Source organism: Gorilla gorilla, chromosome 2, assembly GCF_029281585.2.
Source record: "Gorilla gorilla gorilla isolate KB3781 chromosome 2, NHGRI_mGorGor1-v2.1_pri, whole genome shotgun sequence".
In the NCBI taxonomy this organism is placed as follows: Eukaryota; Metazoa; Chordata; class Mammalia; order Primates; family Hominidae; genus Gorilla; species Gorilla gorilla.
The window spans coordinates 119369625-119384592 of NC_086017.1; the positions used below are offsets into that span (position 1 = coordinate 119369625).

The following is a 14968-nucleotide window of genomic DNA, read 5'->3' on the forward strand; positions in this document are numbered from 1 at the left end:
AAGGAAAGAAAGAAAGAAGAAAGGAAAGGAAGGAAGGAAGGAAAGAGAAGGGAAGGGAAGGGAAGGGAAGGAAGGGAAGAAAAGAAAAAAGTAATCAGATAGTGCAATGACTACTTACAGATATCAATGTCCACAGATGACAGCATGCCTCTGGCACCAAAGTGCATCCTGATGAATTTGCCCTAGTGTGGACACAGAACACAGTCAGACACAAAACACAGTTTCCTATTCACATTTTCCAAGCACTTGCAATGGCTTCATTATATATAACTCTCAAAATGACTACTTCCCCAAAAGTAAAAAACAAACAAAAAAAAAAAAAAAAAAGAAAGAAAGGAAAGAAAAGAAGAGAAAAATGCAATGTGGTTTTGAGATGAGATAGCACCAGCTAATATATGGAGGAAGCCAGAATGATTGTCAGGACTAGCAGTGGTTCTGGCTTGTAGCCCCAAATCTGCTGATTGCTACCTGTGTATTCTTGTGGGCATTGTGAAATCTCTCTGGGCCTCACTGTTCTTACCTAAAGATGAGAAAACTATTTCCTCAGCATATTTGTTTATTCATGCAACAAACATTCATTGAGCATCTACTAAGATCCAGGTAACCTTCTAGGCACTGGAGATACCGCACAAGAAAAATAGACATGGCCCCTACCCTCATGAATCTTATAGTCTACTGGATAAGCAGCTACTGCAACAGCTCTGACATAAAATCACAAGAAAAGCCAATATCCTAGAATTTAGAAAGTCAGAGAAAGGGGGGGCATAAAATGGAGTCGAAGAGGTAGACAAACTCCATATCATCTAAGCCATGTAGAACACGGGAAAGGGTAGGGTTTTATTTTATGTGTGCTTGGGAGACATTGTAAGGTTTTAAGCAGAGGAGTGATGTGATCTAATTTATGTTTCATAGCACACCTTGGCATAAATAATAGACGGGCACCCTTTCTTCCTTATCAGTGAAAAGTCATAAGGCAGGATCTAGAGGGGCACAAATGCTGTCCAGAGGTGCCAGTGCCCATGTCAGAATGCCAGATGCAGCTGAGGAGGTGGCACCATCTGGTGGCAGCTAGAGCCTGTGGGATGAGGATGCTGGAACAGGGAGGAAGACAGCCTGGTGGAGGTTGGCCCATGCCAGAAAGGCATCAGGGCAGGACAGCAGCCTGGCAAGAAGACGTGAGTGGCTCTGTACAGGGGGATCGAACTAGTACATTAAAATATGTAGGACAGTGGGAGTCACACACACAAACACACATGTATATATACCCATACACACAAACATGCAGGTAAATATGTATGTGTGCACATACACATATACAGAAGTATATGTATACATACCTATTTAGTATTAATTGAAAATTTTAACCCAGATTTCTTGATTTTTTTGAACTCCTTTTTCTTTCTCTCTTCTTTCTTTCCTTCCATTTATCCATCTTCATGTTTATTTTTCTCCTCTACTTCTTTCCTTCTATCTTTCCAACTTTTCTCTCCTTTCTGTTCTCTTTCAATTGCTTTCTTTTCTTTAAGGCAAGTTCCTACTCTGTTACCCAGCAGGAGTGTAGTGGTATCATCATAGCTCATTGCAGCCTCAAACACCTGGGTTCAGGCCATCCTCCAGCCTCAGCCACTCGAGTAACTGGGACTACAGGTGCACACCACCACTCCAGGCTAATATTTTTATTTTTAGTAGAAACAAAGTCTCACTGTGTTATCCAGGCTGATCTTGAACTTCTGGGCTCAAGTGATCTGCCCACTTCAGCCTCCCAAAGTGCTAGGGTTACAGGCATGAGCCACCACACCTGGCTATCTTTCTTTTTACCTGATGTTCTTCCCTTTCTTCCTTTTATTTTTTTCCTTGTCTTTCTTCTTTCCTTTTTTAAAATGTTCTTTTTCTGTCCCTCTATTGCTCCCCTTTGCCTCCCTTGCTTTTCCCCCAGCTTTCGTTTTGTTTTTGTTTTTTTGTTTTGTTTTTGAGACGGAGTCTCGCTTTGTCACCCAGGCTGGAGTGCAGTGTCGCAATCTCGGCTCACTGCAAGCTCCGCCTCCCAGGTTCACGCCATTCTCCGGCCTCAGCCTCCCGAGTAGCTGGGACTATAGGCGCCCGCCACCACGCCCGTTTTGTATTTTTAGTAGAGACGGGGTTTCACCGTGTTAGCCAGGATGGTCTCGATCTCTTGACCTCGTGATCCGCCCGCCTCGGCCTCCCAAAGTGCTGGGATTACAGGCGTGAGCCACCGCGCCCGGCCCTCCCCTAGCTTTCTATCCTTCATATTTCAGCAGAAAGTCCTTTAGAATTCTAAAACATCCCAAATCTACCAGTTGTTTTATGAACCAGTATTAGCACCTGCTATGACCAGCCAGACACTGTAAGCTCATCTAAATGTGGACAGAGAAGCTCTAAGGCTTTGGATGGAAACTAGCCAAATCGGCATGAGGTTATTATTTAATTATGCCCGGAGACTCAAACAGGAAGCCTTCTGCAAATTTTCTTGTAAATTATACAGTGGCTCCCTGCCACTCATTCTTGGCATAATATGGATTTGTTAAACTAGGTTTAGAAATCCAAATTCTTCCTCTTTTATAGGAGTTCTAGTTATCAAAAGCTACTTAAAAATACTTTCTCCCCAGCCCCCCAAAATGTCTCCAGTGAAAAATATGCAGGGGTTAAGGAGGCCACAGGCAATAGTACAAACAGTAATTGTAGTAAGTGAATTAGGAAGTGCCTACTAAATTGACTCGTTATAAGGGGTTTAGGAAATCATGAATGAGAAAATAATTCAAATATGTAAAACATAATAAAATATACAACATTATTATAATTTTTTGGATGAGCTTCTCTACTGGGAGTGGAATTTGAAACTATTAAGATAAATGCTTATTTCTTGAAATTGACCAAATAGAAACTCCTCAAACGCATATTTATTTATAAAAATTTAATTGTCTTAATGATATAGATAGTAATTTTTTTGAGAAATCTAACATTACAGACTTTAATCAAAGACCTTCTTTGGTGTTCTAGAACTTTTTCATACCTATGTGCTTACATATAAGTTTTACCATTGCTTACAAATTAAATACTTTGATATTATGCTAAATCATGTTACTTACAAAACGAGAGGAGTTGTCATTTCTCAGGGTTTTAGCATTTCCAAATGCTTCCAAGATAGTATTCGCTTGCATGATTTGATCTTCTAACGCCACCTGAGACACATGCAAGAGAAGTACAGCTGATGAAACTATTAGTAGAATTCTGTAATGTGGCAAGCCCTCCATCTCCAGGTCAAACCCCATTCTTGCTTTGATAACCAATGGCCAAAAGCTGCTTCCAAATTTGGTTATATTATCTTCGAATGAGAAATCAGAAAAACAGTTGGATGACAGAGGCTAACAATATACAATACCCCTATGAATATGTGGGAGCTCGTTTATTTGCAATGCTTCTTTTTTGGTTGGCATTGGCCTGAGTGGGAAAAGCAAATGGTCACCAAATAAAAAAGAAAAACATACCAAAGCCTATTTCCAGACAAACATATCATATATTTCCCCCATCATTAATCTTCCTCTCTTCCCATCTGATCTTTGCACTTGGAAATTTATCCTAGGATAATACAACAGACTCTTAGTGTTATTAAACTATACTTTTGCTTGCTTCTTTTCCTAAGTAATCTAGAGGTTCACAATGAGTAGTGACTTTTAACAGTATTGATCTTGAATTTGAATCACGTGTGCTCAGGCTGATAGGCGAAAACAGATCATCTACCTATCTACCATATCTACATGGCTTTGTTGTTTTCCAGTCAGCCTCAAAGACCAATTTTATGGGGGTAATTATATAGTATATGGTATTTAATAATTTGTGGATTTATAAATATTATATCCCTTCTTATATCCCTACTACTATATAATATTCCCCATCTTATGGGGGGACTTATATAGTATACTGTACTCAATAATTTATGGATTTATAAATATTATGTCCCTTTTCAGTAATATGGGTTTACTGTCCTTCAAATAAGTTAGAGAACATTATATATATATATGAGCAAGGATTTCCATAGGAGTGTTATATTTATGTATTGTATTATATATTATCATAAAACTCAATGGCTAGACCAAACCATTTAATGCGCACCAAAAAAAAAAAAAACACAAACATCTAAAATGCTTGTAAAAACAAAGTTACATCTAGTGAATAAAAGAGTTCAGTGATGGCCAGGGGCGGTGGCTCACGCCTGTAATCCCAGCACTTTGGAGGCCTAGGCGGGAGGATCACGAGGTCAGGAGATCGAGACCATCCTGGCTAACACAGTGAAACTCCGTCTCTACCAAAAACACAAAAAATTAGCCGGGCACGGTGGCGGGCACCTGTAGTCCCAGCTGCTCAGAAGGCTGAGGCAGGAGAATGGCGTGAACCCAGGAGGCGGAGGTTGCAGTGAGCCGAGACAGCACCACTGCAGTCCGGCCTGGGCGAAAGAGCGAGACTCCGTAAAAAAAAAAAAAAAAAAAAAAAAAAGAGCTCAATGATACCCAAAGAAATCAGTAATCAAATTCAGGAACGTGGTGGTAAAAAAAAGAAACTTCTATAGTTTAAAAATTAGGTCAGATGGCTATTTTAATATATTTCTTACTTTGCAAAAACAGCAAACATCCAGTATCGAATTGAAAAAAGCAAAATAATCATGCCAGACATAGAAAAATGAGAGGTCTAACAGCTCAATAACTCATTGATTTTGAGTTCCATTCAGCATTACCTAATTTTATTTTGCATACCAATGTTTATGGTCTTAGTTATCCTCAAGTTATTATGATGTCCATTAACATGTTAATGGAGCTAAACAAAGTAAGCTAAACTAAAATGAACAAGGATTTTTTTTTTAATAGGGAAGGCAAAGTTTTTCTGAATGTGGTATGTGATTAACATTGAGGGGTATATTCATTGGGCATTTAGAATTTGATCCAGGAGTTAGGTATGAATGAAGAAAAATTTTATTGGTGCATATTTGTAGGAATCTGATATCTCACAGTAGCTAAAGGGATTCAGAAATATCCAAGCCACTGATGACCCTAGCCTTTAGGTAAGATGGTTTGAATCTTGAGGACTTAACTTACAGGTCCAATAAACAAAGACCAGGCCAGAAAATGCCCCTTTAAGCAGATGTGAAATTAATTACATAATTCATGTTTTCATGTTATTGTTTGGAGCACTTGATGATCCTCTCAAGGACCAAAGGAAATATTTAAAAAAAATACTTTTCTATAATTTGCAAATTGTCCTGTGGTGCTTGTGGCCTCCTTACTTCCCAAAAGTGGTCTGGACACAGCCTCCATGATCCAGTGGATAGGGCCACCTCATCTTTTCTACCAAGCTATATAAACACTTACCGGCTTTTTCCTGGATTCACTCATGGCTGCTATGGTGGCAAAATACTGGATAATATGTTTGCTGTTCACAGTCTTTCCAGCACCAGATTCTCCTCTGTGATTTGAAATTCAGTGACACAGTTAACTGGTTCTGATTATCAACGCAACGAAAGTTAGGTAATTTTGATTATATAAGCTATGGCAAGCAGGGAAGCTTTTACATAAAAGTAGAGCTTCAGATGGAACTTGAGGATATACTGACATTTAATTGGTTGGGAGAAGGGCAAGGACATTTCAGGCTGGAAAAACAGCATGAGCAAAAATCTGGAGTTAGAAAGATCACAACTTTTTGTAAATATTAGGAAGCCTGTTCCTTGTGGTCCTAATAACAAGCAGCAGGAAAGCACCTCTTCTAACTAGACAAGTCTCCTCATTACCAGCTGTTCAAGAGATTTTCATTTATGAAGGCTACCACACAGCCAAGTCCAACCCTCTTCTCAGAAGAGGGCTACCAATCACTTCACCAGGCAGTTGGGCTTTAGGCTTTACCTTACCTTTGACAACCAGCTAACTTTGCAATGTGGGAAGAGCACAGTGGCAAATTTATAGCCTCCTCAACGTAAGCATCATAGAATCAAGGCCTGCCTGCCTTTATCTATACAAAACTCCAGAAAATAGTTTATCCTCTCTGTGAAAGGCTGAACTCCCAACTGTTCATGTAGCTCTAAAATTCTGAGACCTCATGATCCCTCTTGGGATAACTGAAGCCAATGGAGAGCCCAATGTACAAGGTGGTAACACCATCATTGCATGGGAAGGTAAAGGACTTTAGCACTTCACAGCCCCTTGAGTCTCAGCCACCATGCTGACACTTTACCTGGCCAGCCAGGGCTCTTTTCATCAAAATTCACATACAATAAGATATCACTGTGACCCTTCCGTCTATCCTTTTTTTTTTTTTTTTTTTGAGATGGAGTCTCGCTCTGTCGCCCAGGCTGGAGTGCAGTGGCACGATCTCGGCTCACTGCAAGCTCCGCCTCCCGGGTTCATGCCATTCTCCTGCCTCAGCCTCCCGCGTAGCTGGGACTACAGGCGCCCGCCACCACACCCGGCTAATTTTTTGTATTTTTTAGTAGAGACGGGGTTTCACTGTGTTAGCCAGGATGGTCTCGATCTCCTGACCTCGTGATCCGCCCGCCTCGGCCTCCCAAAGTGCTGGGATTACAGGCGTGAGCCACCGCGCCCGGCCCATCTATCCTTTTTACGCCCTTTCTTATTTCTCTAAATGTCACCATCTTTTAGTTTCCACTGCTTCATGTACTTTGACCTGCCCCAATCTGGCTGCCCACAACTGCTTGTTATCTGTTCCATGGGCATACCTATTGGATGTTCAGCCCCTCTGCTTAGCCAGTCCAGAGGCCTTTGAAGATGACCATTTGGAACAGTGTAGCTCTCTTAATCCTCAAGAAGGTAATTAAGACCAGCTTGTGCACTATTTCTAAAGGATCTCTGAAAATGAGGGAGGCAGACTAGCTGACACCATATTTGGAGTCATCACTGACTAAAGCACTATGACAATTTCCTGAGTATCTTTTTCTTACCTCAAATGTATTGCATCTAAAGGGCAATTAATTCAAAGATGGCGAATCAAAGTTTTATTCCCAGTGGAATGGAGGTATCTATTTCACTGAAACTTACTTCAGGCCAAAAAAGAAAAACAAGGCAAACACTTACGTGAAGAGTATAGACTGATTTTCTCGATCTACAAAAGAAAGAAAAATGCCAGAATATTCTTATATTCGATATTTATGTATTAGTATGAACTTATTCAAAATTTCCCTAGCTACAATTTGAAATCAGACACAAGGGAAAGGATTAGCATCATTTATAGTTAGAAAAACATACCCCTCAAATGGTACAGAGTAAAATCGATTTTCTCTTGCCCCTATGTATACCAATCATAAGAACATATAAAGGCCTATTTCTTTGCGCTACATATAAATGGTAACCAACTAATGATTGAGATTCTTGCCATTTTAAGCCTTTTAAGAATCATTGTGTAATAATATCTATAGAATAACTTCTTTGTGCCAGACAATATAGAAGATGCTTTATATAATAAAGGCTAACATCTGCAGGGGGCTTACTCTGGGCCAGCCACTGGGCCGAGCACTTTAAATGCATTATCTCACTTTGATGTACAAACTAATCAGCCCAATAACCCTAGGAGGTAGGTACTATTTCACCCACATTTTATCCAGAAGGAAACAGAGGCTTCAAGTGATTAGCTAACTATAAAGGCCATGCTCTGCTCACAGTGCCTAAGTGCCTCTTAGGGACATAGAGAAAAAGTAGATCAGATATTTTTACTTTTCATTTTGTAGGGCAGCTACTCACTGTGAAGCATGTCCTGAAAGGCGTTATTGGCAACAGCAAAGATGTGAGGGGGAGCCTCTGATCGCCTCTTCCCTTTGTAGGCGGCCACGACTTCTTTCTGATATACGGGAAGCCATTTGTAAGGGTTTATGGTCACACAGAAGAGACCTGAATATGTCTGAGGGAAAATCAGAAAAGATTTCAGAAACTAGATTAGAAATACTTCCAGGTTTGTCAGCTCTTCCAGTGTCAAGTAATATTTGCTCAAATATTACTTATAAAGGAACTCAGAGGGGAGCTTTTGGAATCATGTACAGAAGGGACTTCTAACAAGAAGAGACAGAACCAGGTTAGAGTAACATCAGGACCTGGGATTACCTTTCTCCTGGGAGACCTGCTAATTACTAACAAGTCTGACACATGGAGCTTCTGAAGACAGAGAGGACCCTAATGGCAGGACTGCAGAGATTTCAGTAACCAGCCATCAGGCATTTGAGGCCAGCAGGGACTCTGCCTCAGCAAGATTAGGGGCTTGATTTTTAGGGCACTGAGAAGGACTAGCTCATGTGGGTCACTCAGTCACTGAAGAGGTTGAATTGTCGCCCCCAAATAGATATATTTATGTCCTATTCTCCAGAGCCTGTGAATGTGATCTTATTTGGAAAAAATAGAGTCTTTACAAATGTAATTACGGGTTAAGGGTCTCAAGATGATGACATCCAGGTGGGTCTTGAATCCAATAACTTGTGTTCTTATAAGAGACACATAGATGAGAAGGTGATGTGACAATGCAGGCAGAGATTGGAGTGATACAACCAAAAAGAATGCTAGAGCCACTAGAAGCTGGAAAAGACAAGGAAGGATTCTCCCCAAGAGCCTCCAGAGGGAGTGCAGCCCTGCTGATTGGATTTGATTTTGGACTTCTGGCCTCCAGCATTGTAAGAGAATAATTTCTGTTGTTTTAAGCCACCCAGCTTGTGGTAGTTTTGTTACAGCATCCCAGGGAAACTAATACAGTTACATGGTAAATCAGAGAGCTGAGGAGCAAGCTGGTTGCATGCCATGGCTCCTATGGCCATGGGTCCCAGATGCTACATCTTAGCTTAATCTACTCAGCACTGTTTCTGCTGCATAGGTTTTGAGTAAGTCAAAGAACCTGAGCAACCAACCATCATCAATTTAAAGATGATGAAGAAATCATCTCACTCATTAATCACTAACTAGGTGACATGCATTGAACTATGTGCTTTACCTACATTCTTTTATTTAATCCCCCAAGCTCCCATGGAAAGGCAGACATTGTTATCCCACTTTATAGATAAGGCAACTTCAAGAAGTTAGGAAACTTAACAACTAGTAAGTGACAGTGCTGGTGGCTACTCTGTCAGGCTCCAAGCCTCATGCTTTTAACTAAGGATGACCTGTGGGAAGGCATATGAATGTTGACAAAACAAAATTGGGGAAATGCTAAGATAAGGTCCCTTCCCAGTAGACATTGCTCAAGGACTGTCCCTGTGCGAGCATGCTTAAACTCAATGTAAGAGATCACCCAGGAGAGATTGGGACATGCAATATGACTGCCAACATGACAGTTTAGCAGGAAAGCATATTACACACATAGATCATCCACTGGCCATAGCGCCGCTTCAGGGTATGCAGCACGGATGCCTCATTGAGGTGAGTCAGCATTGCCATGTCTTCAATCATTTCAAACTCTGGAGGATTCATCTGCTGGATTTTGTCCTCCTTTATGCTCAGACTCTGCAGAGAGAAGAAAAATATATGATATATTCCCCTGTTTCCTATGTGTATTCATTTTCCCATGAATTAGAAAGAATATTCAGACTCAAAAAGAAAAAATGATGCCTCATTAGGGGATGGGGCCAGAAGAAATTAAGCCAGCCTTCATGGAAAAAAACAGGTGTTCTCCCTGAAAAAGCCCTCTCCTTCCCTAAAGATGAAGTAAACATAGTATTTTTGTTATATCAAAATTTTCTATCATGCAGTACCCTAATCTTATGGCTTCTGGCTAGCCCTGATTCCCTCTAAGAGTACATGGATCATATTATGTACAATCTAACCCCTAACTCCCAGCCCTTGATGTCCCAACATACCTTGGAGATTTAAAAGAAGAAACTTAGAGTGGAGGATTAAGGAGGCAGACCTTATCCTTCCAGACCTAGTTCAAAACCTGTCTCCTCCCTCAAACCTTCCCAACTACTCCAGCTTATTAGTTTGTCCTCTTCTGTTAAGTCTTACCACTTGTACTATCTTTACATTAATACTCTTTTGTATATTTTAATAATTGACTATGTTAGACTATTTTCTGGCTAGATTATAAATATCTTAAGAAGGATTTTTGATGTTGTCTTCTTTAATGAAGTTCAAAAACTTGCAATGCATGTTCATTTTTGATGTTGTTGTCATAATAACTATAGTTATTAAATATAGTTATTAAAGCACCTATCACAATGCTTGGGATATAATAATCAATAAATATTAATATATTGATTAATATGGATGCATTTCTACTATCAAAGTTTCTTAGGATTCTTCTCACAGGTTTCCTAACACCCTTTCTATAGCCCTTTTCCATGATTAATACATATTTGTGTCAACTGATTGCCCCATTTAATCCTAGTTGGTGATGACTTCTTTCCAAGGCTCTCACACTCTTTACATTCTTGATTCAATTTCTATCCATCTGTCTTCTTTGACATTGTTCTAACAGTAATCCCTCTTCTTTTGAGTCCCTTCACTTTCTGTATTTCAAGGACTCATCTCCCCTCAAACCCATGCAGAACATAATCATATCTCATACATCTTCAAAAACCTTCCCTTTTCCCTAATTCTATTTTTCTATTTTTTTCATTTCCAACTTTCATCAATAAGTAGTACTCTACACCCACTAGATTTATTGCCTTTGTTAATGTTACAAAGACCAAAGGTGATTGGAAGTGTAGTCACTTCTAACATGAGGAAGAGGAATCCTGGAGCCAGGGAGATAGTGAAGCTGGGGGAATGGGACCTTCATTACATGAAAGAAGGACAAGCAGGACAAAATAAACCACCTTCAGACTCTTCTTTCTACCTGCATTAATGGCCTTTTCTTCCTATGGTTGTAACCACGTTATAGTCACAAATCATCTTAAGTGCTGTTGAAGGGACAGTAGTTTGTTTTGGAGAATGTGCTCAGAAGAGCAAGCCTCACATCTGGACGCCTAATAAAATTTAGTTGGTCATCATTAAGAAAATGAAAAGACAATACATAGACTGAGAGAAAATATGTACAAATAATACGTGTGATAAGGGATTTGCAACCAGAAAGTAAAAAGAACTCTTACAACTGAATAATGAAGAGGCAATAGCCCAATTTAAAAAAATGGGCAAAGAGCTTGAATAGACATTTCTCTGAAGGAGATAAACAAATGGTCAATATGTACATGAAAAGATGCTCAACATCATTAGTCACTGGGGAAATGCAAATAAAAATCACATTAAAATACCACTTCATGCCCAATAGAATGGCTGTAATCAAAAAGAAAATAAAATGTGTTAGTAAGGATGTGGAGAGAGTTTAATTCTTATATGTTGCTGGTGGAAACGTAAAATGGTAGCCACTTTGGAAAGCAGTATGGAAATTTCTCAAAATGCTTAGTATAGAGTTACTATATGATCCAGCAATACACTCCTAGCTATACACCCAAGAGAAATGAAAACATGTGTCCTCACAAAAACTTGCACATGCATGTTCATAGAAACATTATTCATAATAGACAGAACATACAAACAACCCAGTGACAATCAACTGATGAATGGATGAACAACATGGTATATCCATATAATGGAATACTATTTATCCATAAAAAGGAATGAAATATTTATTCATGTGACAATGTGAGTGAACCTCAAAAACATTATGCTTAGTGAAAGAAGCCAGAAACAAAAGGCCACCAATTATATGCTCCTATTTATCTGAAATTGCTAGAATAGGCAAATCTATAGAGATAGAAAGTAGATCAGTGATTGCCTGGGGCTAGCGCAGGAGGAAAGAAGGGGGAGTGACTGCTAATGGGCACAAGATTTCTTTGGGGGATCTTTTCTAATAAAATATTGTCCCAAGGCTAAGTGACCCTGATTGAGTCTATTTCTTAGTTTACTGATTTAGGACTAGGGAAAATTTCTTGCTGAATTTTCCCTTGTCCACCTATTTATGTTCCAGTTAAAAAGCACCAAGTTCTTTTCTTAATTTCCTGAAGAGTTAAATAACATCTACCTAATTTGAGATTCTTTTACGTAACAGATATTGACTGTCAGGAAGACATATGAAAGCATTCTATGTGGTAGTTTATGAGTGGCTTCCAGAATTTTAAAAATCAGATGGCAACATGTTAGATCGTAAATTGCCTAAAAACAAAGATAGCATTAAAAAGACAAACTTTCTCGATATCAATAATATCTGTTTGTTATAGGATGTGGCTTGTTATGGATTTGGGAAAAGGAAGAATTTAAAGGAGTTTAGAGAAGTGAATATTGGCAGGGAATCATCTGTAAAATCTATAAGGAAGAGTTCATTTAAGTAGGACAGAAATGGGGCCCGGCTTACACCACGGGGTGGCAGGTAATGTGAAGTCAGCAATGTAGGCAAAGGTTCTGAGAGTGAGCTGTCTTCTCAATGTTACCCTGCTGCTCTGAATGCCTTGGTGGCAGGGAGAAGGGGCTGGGGGGTATTATGGCTTCACTACACATTTCTTCTGTGAACCTTACAGTCTAGCTTGTACCCCAACACTTGATATAAACTTTTCTTACAAAGGTCATAGATGACCTCCTAATTCTGAAATCCAAGACTTTCTCCAACTCTTAATCTTCTTCTGTGGCATTTGTCATTACTGGCCATTCCCCCATCTCTTGGCTTCTGTGACACTATGCCATTTTTACTCAAATTATACATCTCATTCTTGATCCTACAAACCCAGCTTGCTTCATGGTTCCTTAAGTCATTATTCACCCCACAGGATACCTTTTTTTAAAAATACTGACTTGAAACATTGATGAAAAAGTAGAAATGGCTGTGAGTTCTAGTCAATAATCCTTGCCACTGGCAATTGTTTTACTCTGATTTATTCACTGTTCTTCATTAAATCTTTGATGGTAAGTGGAGTTTTTTTGTTTGTTTGTTTGTTTTTGGTGACAGGATCTCACTCTGGTTGCCCAGGAGTGCAGTGATGTGATCTCTGCTCACTGCAACCTCGACCTCCCCAGACTCAGGTGATCCTCCCACCTCAGCCTTCCAAGTAGCTGGGACTACAAGCATGTACCACCACGACTGGCTTATTTTTGTATTTTTTGTAGATACAGGATTTTGCCATGTTGCCCAGGCTGCTCTCAAACTCCTGGGCTCAAGCAATCTGCCCGCCTCGGCCTCCCAAAATGCTGAGATTACAGGCATGAGCCATTGTGCCCACTGACTTAAGGAGGAGCTTCTTAAAATGAATGACTCCAAAGTGAGTCAGTGGCATCTCCTACCCCAGATCTTTAATTAAAATATTATAGAAATAATATATTTAGTTATTTGATAGAGAACATAGTCATCACCTCAATGAAATAAAAATTTCTTTACCTTTCCATCTGCTGTCTCAACAATTACTGTTCCATCATCTTCACTCCCTTTTACCTCAGCCTCGATATAAGCATTCTCACCATCAGGAATCCAGCATTTCTTCTTCCCTGTAGAGCAAAAAAAAAAAAAAAAAAAAATGGATTATAGCTATAGTACTTACAGAAATACACACTGGACACTTTCATACTGATAGATCTAATCTCATTTCTGCTAAATCGGCTTGTTGACTACAGGAACTTGCAAAGTCAGATAAAATCATGAAAGCTCATTCTGAAGATACACTCACTCACATAATGGCACTACAGGAACAAGAAACATCTCAGCAAGCAGCAGCTTGGGGGGCACCATAGACCATTTTGCTACAAGAAAGTTACCTCCCAACACCCCTCCCAACCCCAACACTTTCCTCCACTCACACCCCAGGACTTTGGTGGTTGCCCTGGTGCTTGCACCCCTTCCAGATTCCCTCCCCCGAGAAAACTCATTCAGAAAAAGTCTGGGAACAACTAAGTGAAAATTTAGATTAATGGTTATGTTCCTCGGGGTTTCTTTAGACCTTATTTCTAATCTTGGAATGGAAATCAGCTAAGTGAATTACATGGTGGAATTGGCAGGGGGGCAGGTTGAGGAGAGAGAATATGGGTTGTTTTTGTCAAACAACATAACCGGCTCATATTATTTCCCCCAATATGTTATTTTTCTCTCTTCACCATCCTCAGTTCCTATACCCCATCCCTAAGCAAAGTAGCCCTCCATAAACTGATTAACCAACAAGAGGTCTGGGGTGAAATGAGCCAGAACTCTTATGAACACCTGAGGCAGCTTCTCTTTCTCTCCCAGTTGAAGCAGATAGACAGTGATGATGAACAAAAAATATGATTTTAAGGGCCTGGGTGCAGTGGCTCATGTTCATAATTCCAGAATTTTGGGAGGCCAAGGTGAGAGGATCTCTTGACCCCAGGAGTTCAAGACTAGCCTGGGCAACATAGCAAGACCCTTTACTCCCCCAGTCCTGTCTCTACAAAAAAACAAATAAAGCCGGGCACAGTGGCTCACGCCTGTAATCCCAACACTTTGGGAGGCTGAGGCGGGCAGATCACGAGGTCAGGAGTTCGAGACCAGCCTGGCCAACATGGTGAAACCCCATTTCTACTAAAAATACAAAAATTAGCTGGGCAAGGTGGCGTGTGCCTGTAATCCCAGCTACTCAGGAGGCTGAGGCAGGAGAATCACTTGAACCAGAGAGTCGGAGGTTGCAGTGAGCCGAGATCGTGCCATTGCACTCCAGCCTGGGTGACAGAGTGATACTCTGTCTCAAAAATAAAAAATAAAGAAATAAAAATTAACCAGGTGTGATGGTGCATGACTGTAGTCTTAGCTATTCAGGAGGCTGAATGGGGAAGATCACTTGAACCCAGGAGTTGGCTCATTTTCTTTTAAAAACATATTATATATATGTGTGTCTATGTATGTATATGCAATATATCATACTTTCCTTTTAAAGGAAAATGAATATATATATATACATACACATATGAAAATGAGCCTTAGTAGAAGCTCACAGAAGTCCCCAGGTCACAGCTACTCAGGTAGATGGGGAAAGCCTTTGGCT

At 40.0% G+C, this 14968-nt stretch overlaps 1 protein-coding gene across 2 annotated transcripts in view; it reads right to left on the bottom strand.

Moving 5' to 3' along the window:
* Positions 1-14968, bottom strand: part of MYH15 (myosin heavy chain 15) — a 173182-nt gene that overhangs the window by 115700 nt on the left and 42514 nt on the right. For both annotated transcript variants that reach the window (XM_031009296.3, XM_055383530.2), the window contains 7 exons: positions 13357-13463; positions 9354-9497; positions 7758-7914; positions 7095-7122; positions 5382-5475; positions 3108-3200; positions 119-182 (listed from right to left, as the gene is read on the bottom strand). In XM_031009296.3, the coding sequence (XP_030865156.3) occupies positions 119-182; positions 3108-3200; positions 5382-5475; positions 7095-7122; positions 7758-7914; positions 9354-9497; positions 13357-13463 (687 nt within the window). The remainder of the gene's footprint in view (positions 1-118; positions 183-3107; positions 3201-5381; positions 5476-7094; positions 7123-7757; positions 7915-9353; positions 9498-13356; positions 13464-14968) is intronic.